At 40.6% G+C, this 19165-nt stretch overlaps 1 protein-coding gene across 7 annotated transcripts in view; it reads right to left on the reverse strand.

Annotated features, from left to right (window-relative positions):
* Positions 1-19165, reverse strand: part of RMDN2 (regulator of microtubule dynamics 2) — an 83466-nt gene that overhangs the window by 5843 nt on the left and 58458 nt on the right. For 6 of the 7 annotated variants that reach the window (XM_023251952.2, XM_045054685.1, XM_023251951.2 and 3 more), the window contains 3 exons: positions 13692-13790; positions 5307-5360; positions 5138-5218 (listed from right to left, as the gene is read on the reverse strand). In XM_023251952.2, coding sequence (XP_023107720.1) covers positions 5138-5218; positions 5307-5360; positions 13692-13790 — 234 coding nt within the window. Of the gene's footprint in view, positions 1-1213; positions 4674-5137; positions 5219-5306; positions 5361-13691; positions 13791-19165 lie in introns of those variants that run through there. The other variant, XM_045054684.1, reaches the window with a different exon arrangement.

Here is a 19165-nt window from a genome sequence, read left to right on the forward strand (position 1 = left end):
GCTTGGGATTCTCTCTTTCTCTCTCTCTCAAATAAATAAAATAAACATCAAAAAAAAGAGGTCTAAGAAACTTCTTTAAGGTGTTTTTAAGATCAACCTAAGAAATATAAGCAAGGCCATTATATATCAAGAAAGCTTAACAAGTAATATATTTTGGACTGCCAATAAAAGGTTAGAACCCAAAGAGTGGAAATAGGGGGTTTAAACAGAGTAATAGTCCCTGCGTGCAACTCATGAAAATGTCTCTTCAGAGAGTAGGAAAAGTGTGTCCCTTCTTTAGTGGCCTTATTCATTTCCTTTTTAAAAAATATTTATTTTTTTATGTTTTATTTTTTATATTTGAGAGAGAGACAGAGAGACAGAGAGCAAGTAGGGGAGGGGCAGAGAGACAGAGGCAGAATCTAAAGCAGGCTCCAGGCTCTGAGCTGTCAGCACAGAGCCTGACGCAGGGCTCAAACTCAAGAACCATGAGATCATGACCTGAGCCGAAGTTGGACGCTTAACCGACTGAATCACCCAAGAGATCTCCAAAATATTTATTTTTGAGAGAGAGAGAGAGAGAGAGCTCAAGCAGGGGAGGGACAGAGAGAGAGGGAGACAGGATCCAAAGCGGGCTCCACACTGATAGCAGAGAGCCCGATGTGGGGCTTGAACCCATGAACTGTGAGATCATGACCTAAGCCAAAGTTGGACCCTTAACCAACTGAGCCATCCAGGCACCCCTAATTTCTTTTAAAATGCACCAGGAAGAATGAATTCTCCAGGCCCAGAAAATAAGTTCAAACCAGAAATAAACAGGCAAATAAGAATTTCTAACAAATGAGACCGTGGGCAATATTGCTGGGTTTCAGTAACTGACCCTACTCATACTCTGAGCTGTAGCATTCCCTTAGCTGGAAGGCAGGCTGAACATCTGTGGACTAATTACAGCGTATAAACTTATCTGAGAAACCAATTTCTTAATTAAAAAAAAAAATCAAATATGAGGGACGCCTGGGTGGCTCAGTCGGTTGAGCCTCTGACTTTGGCTCAGGTCATGATCTGTGGTCCATGGGTTCGATCCCCGTGTCGGGCTCTGTGCTGACGGCTCGGATCCTAGAGCCTGCTTCGGATTCTGTGTCTCCCTCTCTCTCATGCTCATGCTCTGTCTTTGTCTCTCAACAACAAATGTTAAAAAAAAAATCAAATATGAGGTCTTAATTAAGACAGAAGATTAAAAGCACGATTAGGATTTTATTACTAAGAGTGGTTACTAATGAGAGGGATGATTCTCCATTTATATAACAGGATGGAAATAACAGCCCAAGATTTTAAACAACAGGTTAACTTTAAAGCCAACTACACAACTTGTTAGCCAGGAAGACGTGTTCTTTACATTGAACACTCCCGGAGTCCTTCTCTTCCTGACACTGTTCCCGGTATAGTTTATTTCCTATCCTACAAGAGTTTGTCTTAGAAGAGCAATTAATGTCACTTCAAAATGTGACAACAATTTCAAAACAGTTTTTTTCTTTGCCAAATTAGCACATCCCTCGCCGTAAAACAAAAGATTACATAATGCTTCCTGCACCGAACTTTGGCAGCCTGCCCCAGGTCAGTAACTTGGATACTTTGTCCAGGCAAACAACTCCCAGGCTGCCAGAGTGGTCATGATTTCCTTCATCAAGCATTCTCACACTGCCTTCGACACAGGAATCCTTTTTCAGTTTAAAAGTGGAACGTTTCTGGGGCTCCTGGGTGGCTCAGTCGGTTGAACGTCTGACTCCCATTTTCGGCTCAGGTCATGATCTCATGTTTCGTGGGTTCGAGCCCCACATCGGGCTCTAAGCTGACAGCTTGGGTTTCTCTCTCTCCCTCTCTCTGTCTGCCCCTCCCCCATTTGTGCTGTCTCTGTCTCTCTCAAAATAAGTAAATAAACTTAAAAAAAATTGTTAAAGTGGAACGTTTCTCAGGACCCGAGATGACCTTCCTAGAGTCAAGAAAAGGCCACGTGAATAATAAAATACTGTAGTTTCAAGTTCTGGGGATGTAAAGTTGCTCACATGCAGGAATCTGGGCCCTAGAGCCCAAGGGCTGACACTCCCAATGTCAAGTGCAGTGTGGTGAGCTCACAGCTCCCTGGAAGGGGCAGAAGACATCACAAAAGACTCCAATGTCAGGAAGAGGTTACAAGTGCCACAAGAAAGAAGCAGGTATGTCAGGCAGGTTCACATGACAGAGGGAAAACTGATGGCTGGGTTGCCTTCACTGTTATTAGTGGCTCTGCTGGACATTTTGGAAATGAACAGACTTGTCAGCAAAATCACTAATGGGGTGGGTATACTTCAATCTGGAAAAACTTACAGAGATAGGGGGACTGCAGATAACTCTCCTCAGTCTATTTTCTAATTGAAAAAAAATTGATATTCCTGACATTACATTTACTACTCGAAACAAAACAAAACAACAAAACAAAACAAAACCTCCTAGAAAATATAAATGGAAACATCATTGGAAAAATAAGTAACGTAGGAAATACTTATTAATGCTCTTTTGCTTATTACCTAAATATTTCCACAGTGCCCAACTTTTCATTTTTGTGCTATGAGTCTTCTGATTTTTCCTATCAGTACTTATGGGTGCTTATTACATGCCAGGCATGGTAGTTGGCACTGGGAATAGAGGGGTGAATGAAACACACTTAGCTGTGACTTTCCTGGAAGAATCACACAAACAATTATACAACCACAAACCGTGCTAGATGATGTGAAGGAAAAGTACGAGGTACTTTCTTGCCTGGGAGTGGCAAGGAAGTCTTTCTTAAAGAAATGACATTTATGGTGAGGTCTGAAGGGTGAGTAGGAATAAAGCAGGGGAAGGGAGTGGAGGGCTTGGGTGGGAGTGTTTCAGGAAGAGGCAAGAACAGGTCCCGAGGGTGTGAAGCAAGGAAAGGCATAGTGCAGAGGTGGGGGGAGTGGGCAACAGAGATCAGAGCCTTGAAGGACATGCTAAACATTTAGGACTTTATCCCCAAAGCAAAGGGTTTCAAGTAAGAAGTGACATATTGAGGTTTACTCAATCTGTTCCTTTGCTGCTACTGAGAGCCAAGAATGGCCTGGTGGAAGGAAGAAAGCCAAAGGCCAGTGGGAGGCTCGCACGTCGTAGTTCCGGTGAACTCGGGTGGTTTCCTGCTTGGAGCGGTAGCAGTCGAGTGAGAGGGCAGTTGGCTAGCTCAAGGCATGCTTTAGAAGAGGAAGACTGAGATTTGGTGAGTGGGTGGATGTCTGTGTCGGGGGCTGAGGGAGATGATTCCCAACTGATGGACGGATGTGCCATTTACTAGAGAGGAAGTTGGAAAAGACGAGATCCAAAGGCCCAATGACGAGTTGAGTTTGAGATGTCTGCGAAACATCTCGGTACAGATGTCAAGTAGGAAGTTGGATACTCAGATCTTAGGGCTCAGAAGGGAGGTCTAGAGATACAAATTTGAGGACTCCTGGCAGGTAGATAGCATCCAAAGCCATGGACCATAGGTTTGTGGGGCAGGAAGGAGGAGAGAAGAGAGGAAAGGAGAGGAGGGGAGGAGAGCGGAGGGGAGGCGAGGAGAGGGGAGACTTAGGGACCAAGGACCAAACCCTGGGGGGGGGGGTCATTGATATTTAGCCCTTGTGTGACAGCTCTGGATATCGTGCACAACTATTTGCACGTGAAACCAGGTGTTATGCCTCACTATCATACTGTATGCTAATCTCAAATTCTAAAAAGAACGCACAGACCCTCAGTTTTAAATGACTGCATATAACCTGAAACATCATTCAGGAGAGGTGGACAAGATGGTAGGGTCCCCACCACCTCTATGGAGCAAGCACCCAGAGGGACAAAATCTGTTTTCTGCCCAAACAATTGCACAAAGTGTCTTCCGGAGAAGTGCCGCTCCTGAGCCTAGGCTGTTGTGCGCCTCGACCAAGTGAGGGATCGGAGTGAGAAGGCCAATCAACCCTGTAGGAAAGCCCAAACGTAAGCCGTCCGAGACCTTGCGCGGGTGGTTGCCAGCAAGGCCCAGTGAGGCCTGAGCAGCCCTGTTTAAAGACGGAGGCATCCCTGAACCCTGAAGTTCCCGGCAGGTCTTATTACGCTCCCCCCTTTCTTCCTTGTTTCCCAGGACTGCGCTGAACACCCCTGCCCCTCCCCCTCCAGGCAAACAAATCTCCGCTTTTCCACCTCTGTGCCTTTGTTCACCGCCTGCGAGGCACTTCACTCTCACCTCCACCTTACGTACACTCTCAAAGCCCACCTCTGATGCTACCGGATCTCTTCCAGGTGAAAAGAATTTCTCCCTTTCCACTATTTCCATCACCAGTTATTTGCACCTCTCTGAGCACTTCAGGCTTTCCACCCTGGGCTACAGTTACTTGGGTATATGGCTTATATTCTCCCCCAGGCTGTGAGCTGCTAGAGAGCTGTGGGCGTGTCTATATTTGAGGTTCACAACAACCATCGGAGCCGGTTTTGCTTCCGCAGAGAAGACAAGGGATGCTCCTTTCTGAGGCATTTCTTTCCGCTGTGATTCAGAGGACGGTAATGTGCGGCGGTACGAGAAGGGAGCAGGAAAACACTGATCTATTTCCTTGTATTCCTACAATACCAATATACGGCTCACAGCAACACAGACTGGGCCATTAACTCTGAAATCCCTAAAACAGAGCACATCCAGAATCCTGAATTAGTGAATAAAAGGGCAAGAAGCAACGGGATAGTTTCTTCTTCGTTAGCGGTAGGCATTCAAAGACCAAGAAACTGTCAATGCATCATTTTTAAGCTTCTTCACGGTAGAGGATAACCACACCCTACTGTGAGCAGGAGACTGAAGACGGCAGACCCCTGGACGGTCTTCTTGCGGTCTAATGCTTAACAAGCATCAGTATATTTTAACTGCTAGCCCATGATTTGTGTGTCCCTTAAAGAGGCAGGGAGTCTGCTGGTGAAGGGTTACCCACAGCAATTCTAAAAACTTCACAGCACATGTTCAATCCCAGTGAAATCCCAAATGTTTTAGTATGGAAGAAAAATCCAGATGCATCTAAGCCAGCTGTTCCTACCTGGAGCTAGAAAAGTACTGGTGACAATAACAGCCTTCGCTGTCCCTGTTGGGACTTACCTCTTTGGTAACACAAGGGAGCAATACTGCCAAATTACAAAACTTCACAGCGTCATCTGTTTGTTCAAGATCGATGTAACACTAGAAATGAAAAGTCGACAATGTGAAAGGGAATCCCATTTTTATGTAATGCATTCAAAGTGATCTTAAAACAAGTGGTCTTCCTTACCTTGGCCAAGAACAAGTAATTGGACTTAGAAAAACCAGGGTGTAGTTCTTCAACCTGATTTTAAGAGAGAACAGAAAAAAGAATAAATGGGGCAATATTATAACAACCAGTAAAGAATCAGATATTAACCAAGTTGTCTGAAAAATTTAGATTGGTTGTATTACATCTGACTCGTTTGATCAATTCAAGTATGGTGGAAATACAGCTTTTGAGATTATCCATTAAAATGAGATTATTATTGGGGCGCCTGGGTGACTCAGTCGGTTAAGCGTCCGACTTCGGCTCGGGGCATGATCTCACAGTTCGTGGGTTCGAGCCCCACGTCGGGCTCTGTGCTGACAGCTCGGAGCCTGGAGCCTGCTTCGGATTCTGGGTCTCCCTCTTTCTCTGCCCCTCCCACACTCATGTTCTGTCTCTCTCTGTCTCAGAAATAAACATTAAAAAAATGAGATTATTATTATTATGCTCATAGAGCTTATGAAACAACGCGATCCTTTAAGGTTTCAGGATTCCTTTGTATAACCTATCCTTTCTCTTTTTTTCTTTTCGAGGACAGAAACAATTGGCGATACATTCTCCCAAGACAAGTCCTATACAATTTAGTCTATTTAGGAGACGATTAGAGGATGATAGGTATCCCATGACAAACATCCTCCACCACGTTAGTATTTGATTTCTTATGATTTCAACACATCCCACGGGCTGAATAATATCTAAAGTCCATCGCGTCAAGTATTTTTGAAGAAAAGACAGACCCGGGAAACAACTAGTCCAAGTAGCAGACCTACTTACAAATTTCAATAAGTGGGTATTATGAAGGCACTTTACTAAACTCTTATGCACATCTACTAAACTTTTTTTTAATGTTTATTTGTTTTTGAGAGGGAGAGAGAGAGAGACAGAGAGAGAGAGTGTGAGCAGGGGAGGAGCGAGAGAGAGGGAGACACAGAATCCAAAGCAGGCTCCAGGCTCTGAGCTGTCAGCACAGAGCCCAGTGCGGGGGTTCGAACTCACAAACTGCAAGATCATGACCTGAGCTGAAGTCGTATGCTTAACTGACTGAGCCACCCAGGCACCCCACACATCTACTAAACTTTTATGCATCAGTTCCCTTTCTATATCTCTGGTGAATAAGAATTCTTGCAGGCGCCTGGCATTGTTACTAGAGAGCACTTCTTAGAACCTAAGTCAATCTTCGGTCAGCTGCTGCTGTATTAAGGGCCAATGCAAATAAGCTCCCAATCTGACCTTAGAACCCAACCCAGAGAGACGTAGAACCCAAGCGAAGAAGGTTACTTTTTTTTTTAATGCTTATTATTTATTTTGAGAGAGAGAGAGAGAGAGAGAGAGAGAGAGAGAGAAGGGGGAGGGACAGAGAGAAAGAGAGAGAGAGGGAGAGAGAGAATCCCAAGCAGACTCCGTGCTGTCAGTGCAAAGCCCAATGTAAGGCTTGAACCCATGAACTGTGAGCTCACAACCTGAGCCGAAACCAAGAGTTGGATGCTTAACTTCCTCCAGGAGCCCCAAGAAGGTTACTTTAAAAAATTTACAAAGATATGCATGTTTTACAAGACACAAGTGATACGAACATTTCCAAAACTAAAAAGTGAGTGCTTCTTTGTTCTGACTTTATTTTCAATTTCAATCTCATCTCCCAGGGGTAACCACTATCAACAGTTTGACATGAATCTTACCAGACCCTTTATCAAGCATACACAAGTTAAAAAAAAAAATCACTTTGGAAAAAAATGAATATGGGACCATTTCTGTATATCGGTCCAAAACTTTTTTTCCCACAACATATCACAGACACATTTCTGTGTTTGCATACACAGATCTACCTTGTTCCTAAGAGGTGTATTTCATATTACGCATATGCCGTAATTAAATTAAGCATTCTTTATTACACATTTAGACATTTTTTTACTGTTACCAATAATGATCGGTGAAATACTTTCTCCTGTATACTTGTGTACAAGTGTGATTTTGTCTGTAGAAGAGATTCCTGGAAGTTGAATTGCTGAGTCAAAGGATACATGCATTTTAAAGATGGATACTATTGAGTGGATCTAAGACTTAGGGGGCTGAGGAGTTCACATCTTTGGTAAAGGGCATATACTCTACAAAACCCAAAAGGGAAGGATCCTAGGATAAAGTGTCTTGGGCTGGAGAGTCAAACTGGGTGTTTATTCTTTAGGACCGAGTAGATGAACAGTGTGTGGATCTGGCCAAGAACTTGCTAGTGAAACAGCAAGGCTGCCAACAGATGGGAGGACACTGTCAAGTTCAATCCTAGCCACAGCCTGGAAAAGCCTAGAGAGCCACCCATGGTATTGATGAGTTCTGGTTCTGCTGGTTCTCTCTTGTCCAATCATTTCCATCTCTACTCTTCAAGTCTACTAAGTGCATTTTTTAAGTCTCTCTAAAAGGAAGACTTTGATTAAACTTTGTTCAGTTGCACCTTCTTCTACGTCCAGTAGTTGCCCAGCTCTGTCCAAAACCTGTTCATAAAACTTGCTTCAACATATGAGAATAAGCAGCTTATTTCTTTTTTTTAGTTAATTAATTATTTTTTAAATTTACATAAAAGTTAGGCTATAGCGCAACAATGATTTCAGGAGTAGATTCCTTAATGCCCCTTTCCCATTTAGCCCATTTCCCCCTCCCACAACCCTCTGCTTGTTATCTATATTTAAGAGTCTCTTATGTTTTGTCCCCTCCCTGTTTTTATATTATTTTTGCTTCCCTTCCCTTATGTTCATCTGTTCTGTGTCTTAAAGTCCTCATATGAGTGAAGTCATATGATATTTGTCTTTCTCTGACTAATTTTGCTTAGCATAATACTCTCTAGTTCCATCCACATAGTTGCAAATGGAAAGATCATTCTTTTTGATTGCCGAGTAATACTCCATTGTATATATATACCACATCTTCTTTATCCATTCATCCGTCAATGGACATTTGGGCTCTTTCCATACTTTGGCTATTGTTGATAGTGCTGCTACATATATAGGGGTGCATGTGCCCCTTCGAAACAGCACACCTGTATCCCTTGGATGGATACCTAGTAGTGCAATTGGTAGATCATAGAGTAATTCTATTTTTAACTTTTTGAGGAACCTCCATACTGTTTTCCCGAGTGGTTGTACCAGTTTGCATTCCTACCAGCAGTGCAAAAGAGATCCTCTTTCTCCGCATCTGTTGTTGCCCGAGTTGTTCATGTTAGCCATTCTGACAGGTGTGAGGTGGTATCTCATTATGGTTTTGATTTGTATTTCCAGGATGATGAGTGATGTTGAACATTTTTTTTTATGTGTCTGTCTGCCATTTGGATGTCTTCTTTGGAGAAGTGTCTATTCATGTCTTTTGCCCATTTCTTCACTGGATTTTTTTTGGGGGGGGCAGTGTTGAGTTTGATAAGTTCTTTATAGATTTTGTATACTAACCCTTTATCTACTATGTCATTTGCAAATACCTTCTTCCATTCCATTGGTTGCCTTTTAGTTTTGCTGATTGTTTCCTTCGCCATGCAGAAGCTTTTTATTTTGATGAGGTCCCAATAGTTCAATTTTGCTTTTGTTTCCCTTGCCTCTGGAGACGTGCTGAGTAAGAAATTGCTGCTGCCGAGGTCAAAGAGGTTTTTGCCTGCTCTCTCCTCTAGGATTTTGATGGCTTCCTCTCTTACATTTAGGTCTTTCATCTATTTTGAGTTTATTTTTGTATATGGTGTAAGAAAGTGGTCCAGGTTCAATCTTCTGCATGTCGCTGTCCAGTTTTCCCAACATGATTTGTTGAAGAGACTGTCCTTATTCCATTGGATAGTCTTTCCTACTTTGTCAAAGAGTAGTTGGCCATATATTTGTGGGCCCATTTCTGGGTTTTCTATTCTGTTCCATTGATCTCAGTGTTTGTTTTTATGCCAGTACCATACTGTCTTGATGATTACAGCTTCGTAATAAAGCTTGAAGTCCGGGGGTGTGATGCCTCCAGCTTCGGTTTTCTTTTTCAAGATTGCTTTGGCTATTTGAGGTCTTTTGTGGTTCCATACAAACTTTAGGATTGTTTGTTCTAGCTCTGTGAAGAATGCTGGTGTTGTTTTGATAGGGACTGCTTATTTCTTTAATATTGGCATTTTAATCCTGCATATATACCTTAGCACTTATGTTTAATTAGCCATCCTGATTATAAATCAGAACATCTCTTTCTTTTTGTGCTCATGGTTAAAAAAAAAGAAGCCGCCAAAGGTACATAGGCTACTGACAACACCAACTTCCTAAAATGGAGCAGATTCTAACTTTTTACCAAACGGCTTGCCTAAATAACAAGGAAGGTAGTTATTTAGGTAAGTACCTAATGCTCAGTAGAATGTTCTAGTTAAGAAGCAGTTCCTAGCTAGGCTCTTAGAACACCCTATAATAATACCTGGCAGAGAATATTGTAGCTGTTTACTTGGTCTTGGCTGTACAAGTTCCCTGGAGACAGGAGCTGCATTGGTCATTTCTGCATTCCCTACATTGGCCATGCTGGTACTAGGTATGTGCTTAATAAACATTACTGAATAAGCTAGCATTGTTTTAAAAACATCTCATAAACTCAAGCCATAGCCCTCCACCATATCAGGGCATAGAAGAAGGCTCTGCAGGTGGTAAAACCACTCAGGGAGATCCAGAGGTCTTATGTTGCAAAGAGTGAGTGAGATCAGGGCCGTCCGTCTATCCTCCAACACTGCCACGCCTGTTATCTACTACACACACCCAGGCACTGATTCCAGGCTCTCAACCACGCCATGGGCTGCACAGGAATAGCTCTGAGAGCTTTAAAAACACTGATCAGGTTTTAAACACACTTTGTTGTGACCCAATAATTCCATTCCTAGGTACTTACCAAAGAAAATTAAAAACATGTCTACACAAAAGCTTGCATATGAATGTTCATTGAAGCTTTATTAATAATAGCCCCAAATTGGACACAACGCAAATGTCCACCAATGGGCAAATGCATAAGCAGACTGTGGTATATCCACAAAATGGAATATTACAAGGCAGTAAAAAGGAACTATGGATACACCGATGAAATGAATGAATCTCAAAACATTATGCTGAGCAAAGGAAGCCAGATACACAAAGTAAAAGCTCAATGATTCCATTTATATAAACTTCTAGAATAGGTCAAAAAAATAGAAAAGCAGATCAGTGGTTGCCTGGGGCAGGGGCTGAGAGAAATTGACAGCAGAGGGACAAAGAGAACTCTTGAAAGTGATGGAAATGTTCTAAATCTTAAAATGGTGGTGGTTACCTGAGTGTATTAATTTGCCAAGCTTCAATGAACTGCACACTTAAAATGGGTGCATTTTACTGAATATAAACTATATCTTAATATATTCAAAGATTCTGAAATAATTAGTCTGGGTCATGGTCTGGGCTGGCATTTTTTTTTCAAAGTTCACCCACTTATTATTTGAGAGAGAGAAAGAGAGCGAGCAAGTTGGGGAGGGGCGGAGAGAGAGGGAGAGAGAATCCCAAACAGGCTCTGTGCTGACAGTGTGGACTCCACGCAAGGCTCAGTCTCAGCTCTCCAGATGATTCTAATGTATAGCCAAGGGTGAGGACCACTGCCCGAGGGACTTATGCCAGAATTTTGGATGAGGTGGGAAGTATCCTATAGTTTGAAAGAATTCCCACAGAGGATTCACAGATGACTCCTGATCTAAAATCACCTCCCTGAATTGCTGTGATGCTGTGGGGGATAAGATTTCACCAGTTATAAGAGCAAAATAATAGCAGTGAATGTTTATTTGTAGTTAGAGTATTTAATGTGCGAGGTTCTGGGCCAAGAAAATTACAAGCATTATTTGATGAATTGTACCACAAATCATATAAAGTAGGTATTCATCTGCTTCACAGATGAAGAATTTAAGATTAGGAGAAATAAAGAAACACGGCCAGGTCACAGGGACAGGGAGAGGCCCAGATCTCAAACTGATTCTAAAGCTAATGCTCTACATCTCTCCAGAACTGAGATGGATGGTCTAGGGACACATTCCTGGCCCCTATGAATCCTCTTTGGAGAGACAGAGCTGGGGACAGGAGTCCTACAGTCTAGGGTCCAAAAACACGACTTCCTACTGGGACTAGGGGTTGCAGACTCTCCTAGGGCATGGGACCACGTTCCTTCTCCTCCCCACACCTCCCAGATTTCTCACTTCCTCACCAGCCTTTGCCCTTAGCACTCTGGGCTCCTCGGTACCCCCAGATGTTGCAGTCAATGTAGAGGGGAGCTTTCCTGATGCCTTCTGACTCTCTGAACAAACACCATCAAATGCATTTTCAGACAGAATCTAAGTCAAGACTGAATGGGGAGGTCCCCAAGATGGTTTGCCAAGGTGTTTACATTTTAATAACATTAACATTTTCTGAGCTGATATGGAGCACTTCCTAGGAGCTAGGAAATCGCTAAGTAATTTACTTGTATTAACTTATTTAATGTTCACAACAATACTCTGAGTCAGGTACTATTCTCTCCATGTTATTGATGAACTTGAGAGAAAGGTTAAGAAACTCGTCTAATGTTAATCATCCGGTAAGTGGCAGAACTGAGATTTAACCAGGTGGTCTAGTTCTAGAGGTTGCAATCCTTACCTCTACATCGCTGGGCCTCTGATCACTTTTGATTTTATCTGTGTAATATTCAGGTACATTAGCACCTTAAGAATTTGGGGGCAGAGTCCTAAAGATCTGATCCCCCATTTATAACTGCTACTATGGAGAAATGAGTTTCAAGCCCCAACGACATTTTTCCTAATTAGCTTAGCACCTTCTATGAACCATTTAGCTTAAATATACCCATGGTCTATATTCTTTTTTTTAAATGTTTATTTATTTATTTTGAGAGACAGAGAGAGAGAGAAAGAGAGAGAGAGAGAGTGTGTGTGTGTGTGCGTGTGTGTGTGAGAATGGGGGAGGGGCAGAGAGCAAGAAAGAGAAGAGAGAATCCCCAACAGACTCCACACACAGCATGAAGTCCAACTCGGGGCTTGATCCTACGACTGTGAGATCATGACCTGAGCAGAAATCAAGAGTTGGTCACGTGACCGACTAAGCCACCCAGGTGCCCCTACTATGATCTGTATTCTTATAAATTTAAAATGAAATAACAAATTACCAGTGGTGGATAAAAGGTGAAGAAATAAGGATGATACAGTTTTAAACTACATTCATGTCTTTGGTCTGCCATTGTGTGACACTAGAAAAAATTAAGTTCCTGAGGTCTTGATTTCCTTTTTTTAAGTTTTAATTTAATTTAATTTTAATTTAATTTAGAGAGAGAGAGCACAGGTAAGGGAGAGGGGCAGAGAGAGACAGAATCTTAAGCAGGTTCCATGCTCAGTGCAGAGCCCGATGTGGGGCTCGATCCCATGACCCTGGGATCATGACCTGAGCCAAAATCAAGAGTTGGATGCTCAACTGACTGAGCCACCCAGGTGCTCCTTGATTTCCTTTTTATAAAACAAAAAAGATCACATTAAATAAAAAATAAGAAACATCTGGCCCTTGTACTTTTATTCCCTGTACTTTTTCCCACTGGACTCATGCTTAAGCTCAGAACATTTATTTTTTTCCACAGAGCACAGTAGGTAGGCACTAAGCATTCATTCATAAATGGAAAGTACAATGAAATGTACTTGTGATCTTAGAATATGTGTTCTCTAAATCCCTTTCAGTTCTACAAAATTGATCCCTAAGATACAACAAAAAAATATGAGAAGGTACAAAATGTTGGACAATACAATTTAGAGTCTGATTTTGTCTATATTGTTACAAATCTGAAATAGGTAGACGAAAAAGATGAAACATCTTAGTCTCTATAAGATTCTATAACTGGTTCGAGAGAAAGATAAAGGGATTAGCCTACCAGAAAGTTGATTATATGCACACAAATATATTACTGTTTAGAGTTTTATTATACATTTTAAGACAGGAATGAAAATACTGGTTTGGTCTGATACCCTAAGAATGTTCTAGAGAACTGTCTGCAACCTGTAGAATGGCTTTTGAAATAACTCTCCCTTTTGGCATCTTTTAGTTCTTTAAGATCAAACTGGTTCGATATTAGGCTCATTACGAGAATTTGGAACCAAGTCTAACAATCAGGGCATGAATGCTTTTGCACATGCTCACACAACCTGGAGAGCTGCTCTTGGATTTGGTAGTAAGGGCTGTACCTAGGACCTAGGGAATAACTAGCTGCTCTGGGAAGCAGTTTGGACATGCTAAAACTAGGACTCCACCCCAGGCTTCCATTGGAGATCTACATGAAGAAGCGTAGGGGGGACTAACGCAGATCATAGCCAGTTCGATACTAAAATAATGGATACACAAAATATACCTTAAGGAAATTTTGCAAAGCTTCTTCTACAGTTGAGGATGGTATTTTTCCAAACAGAGTAGCAGCCATTTTTTTCTCAATCCAGCTCAGTTTCGAGACCTGCAAATATGAAGCAACATCATTCTTAGAGAGTTTTCACTTTTTGAATGAAGAATCTCTCCTCAGTTAGATGTGTGTGTGTGCGTGTGTGTGTGTGTGTAGGTGTATATGTGTGTGTATGCGTATAACACATAAATATGAACATATTCCTAAATAACATACACGACAGAGATCAACTTAATAATATTAATATTGTACCTTCCCTTTTTTATAATTCTAACAAACTATGAGCTCTAAAAAGCACTGGTTACCAAACCAATTTAAAATACTCATGATGAGGGGTACCTGGGTGGCTCAGTCGGTTAAGCATCCGACTTCAGCTCAGGTCACGATCTCACGGTCTGTGAGTTCGAGCCCCGCATCGGGCTCTGGGCTGATGGCTCAGAGCCTGGAGCCTGCTTCGGATTCTGTGTCTCCCTCTCTCTCTGCCCCTCCCCCATTCATGCTCTGTCTCTCTCTGTCTCAAAAATAAATAAACGTTAAAAAATTAAAAAAATAAAAAATAAAATAAAAAATAAAATAAAATACTCATGATGAGATGTGTGTTCAATCAGAGTCAGGTGTGGGGATGGGGAATAATGCTGATCCTGTTTGTTCATGTGATTCAAGAGTCTGAGATGGCCATACAGTATTTCTTTGCATGGAGTATAGGAGCTACCAGACCCCACCTTTTCTTTCTTACTGCCTACTTCCTGCTGCCAACCTGATCCAGAATACAGCATCACAGAAATGTAAATAGAACAAGGATCCTCAACCCAGGGGGAGTGTAGAGCGAGGTCTCAGTATACATATTTACAATCCAGGAGAAAAATTTTTTAACCAATAACCACCAAAATTCAATTTCCTATTATCATTTATTTTTTGTTTCCTTCCCCCATCATTTTATTTTAATTCCAGTTGAGTTAACATACAGTGTTATGTTAGCTTCAGGTGTACAATATAGTGATTCAACACTTTCATATATCACTCAGTACTCTACGAGATAAGTGTACTCTTAATCCCCTTTACCTATTTCCCCCATCCACCTGCCACTGCCCCTCTGATAACCATCTGTTCGCTCTTAGTCAAGTGTTTGTTTTTTGGTTTGTCTCTTTTCTTATTTCCCTTATTTGTTTCTTGAATTCCACATATGAGTGAAATCATAAAATATTTGTCTTTCTCTAACTTATTTCACTTAGTGTTAAACCCACTAGATCTGTCATGTTGTTGCAAATGGCAAGATTCCATTCTTTTTATGGCTGAATAATATTCTACTGTGTATAAATACCATTTCTTCTTTATCTATTCATGTATCAATGGATACTTAGGTTGCTTCTATAATTTGGCTATTATAAATAATGTTGCAATAAACATAGGGGTGCATGTATTCCTTGCAATTAATGTTTTTGTATCCTTTGGTAAATACCCAGTAGTGTGATTACTGGATCATAGAGTAGTTCTATTTATAATTTTTCAAGGAACCTCCGTACTACCCTCCACAGTGTCTGCACCAGTTTGCATTCCCACCAACAGTGCATAAGGGTTCCTATTTCTCTACATCCTCACCAACACTTGTTATTTCTTGTGTTTTTGATTTTAGTCATTCCAATAGATGTGAGGTGATATCTCATTGTGGTTTAGATTTCCATTTCCCTGATGATGAGTGATGTTGAACACTTATTCATGTGTCTGTTGTCCATCTGTATATCTTCTTTGGAGAAATGTCTGTTTATGTCTTCTCATGTTTTAGTTGGATTATTTGTTTTTTGGGTATTGAGTTGTATACGTTCTTTATATATTTTGGATACTTAACCCTTTATCAGATATGTTATTGGCAAATATATTCTCCCATTCAGTAGGTTGTCTTTTAGTTTTTTTGGTTGTTTCCTTTGCTGTGTAGAAAATTTTTATTTTGAGGCAGTCCCAATAGTTTATTTTTGCTTCTGTTTCCCTTGCCTCAGGAGAATCATCTAGAAAGATGTTATGGCCAATATCAGAGAAATTACTGCCTGTGCTCTCTTCTAGGATTTTTATGGTTTCAGGGCTCACATTTAGATCTTTATTCCATTTTGACTTTGTGTATGGTGAAAGAAAGTGATCTGGTTTCATGGTGCTGTCCAGTTTTCCCAACACCATTTGTTGAAGAGACTGTCTTTTTCCCATAGCATATTCTTGCCTCCTTTGTCAAAGATCAATTGACCATGTAATTGTGGATTTACTTCTGGGTTTCCTATTCTGTTCTATTGATTACATGTCTATTTTTGTGCTAGTACAAACTGTTTTGATTGCTACAGCTTTGTAATATAACTTGAAGTCTGGAATTCTGATACTGCCAGTTTTGCTTTTCAAGAATGCTTTGGCTATTCAGGGTCTTCTGTGGTTCCATACAAATTTTAGGATTGCTTGTTCTAGTGCTGTGAAAAATGCTGTTGGTATTTTGAGAGGGATTGCATCAAATCTATAGATTGCTTTGGAGAGTATAGACATTTTGACAATATTTGTTGTTCCAATACATGAGTATGGATGTCTTCCCATTTCTTTGTGTTATCTTCAGTTCCTTTCATTAATGTTTTATAGTTTTCTGAGTACAGGTCTTTCACCTCTTTAAGTTTATTCATAGGTATTTTATTATTTTTGCTACAATAGTAAATGGGATTCTTTTTTAAATTTTTAAACATTTTATTCATTTTTAAATTTTTTTTTCAACGTTTATTTATTTTTGGGACAGAGAGAGACAGAGCATGAACGGGGGAGGGGCAGAGAGAAAGGGAGACACAGAATCCGAAACAGGCTCCAGGCTCTGAGCCATCAGCCCAGAGCCCGACGCGGGGCTCGAACTCACGGACCGCGAGATCGTGACCTGGCTGAAGTCGGACGCTTAACCGACTGCGCCACCCAGGCGCCCCAACATTTTATTCATTTTTGAGAGACAGAGAGAGACAGAGTGTGAGTGGGGGAGGGGCAGAGAGAGAAGGAGACACAGAATCTGAAGCAGGCTCCAGGCTCTGAGCTGACAGCACAGAGCCCGACATGGGGCACGAACTCACGGACTGCGAGATCATGCCCTAAACCAAAGTCAGACGTTCAGCCAATTGAGTCACCCAGGTGCCCCGGGATCATTTTCTTAATTTTTCTTTCTGCTGCTTTTAGAAACTCAACAGATTTCTGTACATGGGGATTTCTTGTCCTGTGACCTGAATGAATTCATTTATTAGTTCTAGCAGTTTTTCAAGGAAGTCTTTATTTTTTCTATATATAGATTCTCCCAACTGCAAATAGTGAAAGTTTTACTTCTTCCCTACCAATTTGAATGCCTTTTATTTCTTCTTCTTCCCCTTCTTCTTCCCCTTCCCTTCTCCTTCTTTTTGTCTGATTGCTGTGGCTAGGACTTCCAGTACTATGTTAAATAAAAGTGGTGAGAGTGGACATCATTGCATTGTTCCTGACCTTAGGGGAAAAGCTCTCAGTTAGCTGTTTTTCCACATAAGGCCTTTATTATGTTGAGGTATGTTTCCTCTAAACCAACTTTGTTGAGCATGTTTATCATGAATGGATATTTACTCTGTCAAATGCTTTTTCTGCATCTATTGAAATGTTCATATGGTTTTTATCCTTTCTCTTAATAATGTGATGTATCACACTGACTGATTTGCAAACAATGAACCACTCTTGCATGCCAGAAATAAATCCCACTTGATCATGGTAAATGATTTTTTGAATCTATTGTTAGATTTGGTTTGCTATTATTTTGTTGAGGATTTTTGCATGTATGTTCATCAGAGATATTGGCTTGTAGTTATTTTTTTGTAGTGTGTCTTTATCTGGTTTTGGAATCAGGGTAATGCTGGCCTATTAGAATGCATTTAGAAGTTTTCCTTCCTCTTCTATTTTTAAGAAAAGTTTGACAAGACTAAGTATTAACTCTTCTTTAAATATATGGTAGAATTCACCTGTGAAACCATCTGGACTTTTATTTGTTGGGAGTTTTTTAATTACTATTTAATTTCACTGCTGGTAATCAATCTGCTCAAATCTTGCATTTCTTCCTGTTTCAGTTTTGGTAGGTTATATAATTTCTAGGAATTTATCTATCTTTTCTAGGTTGTCCAGTTCGTTGGGATAAATTTGCATAATATTCTCTTATAATCCTTTGTATTTCTGTGGGGTCAGTTATTTCTCCTCTTTTGTTTCTATTTGAGTCCTCTTTTTGTTTTTGTTTTTGTTTTGTTTTTTTTGATGAGTCTGGCTAGAGGTTTATCAATTTTGTTGCTCTTTTTAAGGAACCAGCTCCTAGTTTCACTGATCTGTCCTTCCTTCCTTCCTGCCTTCCTGCCTTCCCTTCCTTCCTTCCCTTCTTTTTCTGTATCATTTATTTCTGCTCTAATCTTTATTATTTCCTTCCTTCTGCTGGATTTGGGTTTTGTTTGTTCTTCTTTTTCTAGCTCTTTTAGGTGTCATGTTAGGTTATTTGAGATTTTTCTTGCTTCTTGAGGTAGACCTGTATTGCTATAAACTTCTCTCTTAGAACCACTTTTGCTGGACCCCAAAGATTTGGATTATTGTGTTTTCATTTTCATTTGCCTCCATGTATTTTTTTATTTCCTCTTTAATTTTTTGGTTGACTCATCCATTGATAAGTAGCATATTATTTAACCTCCATGTATTTGTGTTCTTTCCAGATTTTTTTCTTGCAGTTGATTTCTAGTTTTACAGCGTTGTGGTCAGAAAAAGATGCATGGTATGACTTTTTGAATTTGTTGAGACTTGTTTCATGGCCTAACATGTGATCTATTCTGGAGAATGTTCCATGGGCATTTGAAAAGATATACTTATTTTTATTGCTTTTGTGCTTTCTACCTTTCTTACTCTTATTGATGGTTTTTCCTTTCCACTCACAGAGTCCCCTTTAACATTTCTTATAGGGCTGGTTTAGTAGTCCTGAATTCTTTTAATTTTTGTTTGTCTGGGAAACTCTTTATCTTTCCTTCTATTCCGAATGATAGCCTTGCTGGATAGGGTATTCTTGGCTATAGATTTTTTCTTTTCAGCACTTTGAATATATCATGCCACTCCCTTCTGGCCTGCAAAGTTTCTGTTGAAGAACCTGTCTCTAGCCTTATGGGGTTTCCCTCATATGTAACTGTTTTATTTTCTCTTGCTGCTTTTAAAATTCTTTACCACTGCTTTTTGCCATTTTAATTACTATATGTCTTGGCGTGGACCTCCTTGGGTTGATTTTGTTGGGGGATCTCTGTACCTCCTGGATCTAAATTTCTGTTTCCTTCTCCCAAATCAAGAAGTTTTCAGTCATTGTTTCTTCAAATATTCTGCCCTCTTTTTCCTCTTATTCTTCTTCTGGGATCCCTATAATGCAATTGTTAATTACATTTGATGGA

Source organism: Felis catus, chromosome A3, assembly GCF_018350175.1.
Source record: "Felis catus isolate Fca126 chromosome A3, F.catus_Fca126_mat1.0, whole genome shotgun sequence".
NCBI classification, from domain to species: Eukaryota; Metazoa; Chordata; class Mammalia; order Carnivora; family Felidae; genus Felis; species Felis catus.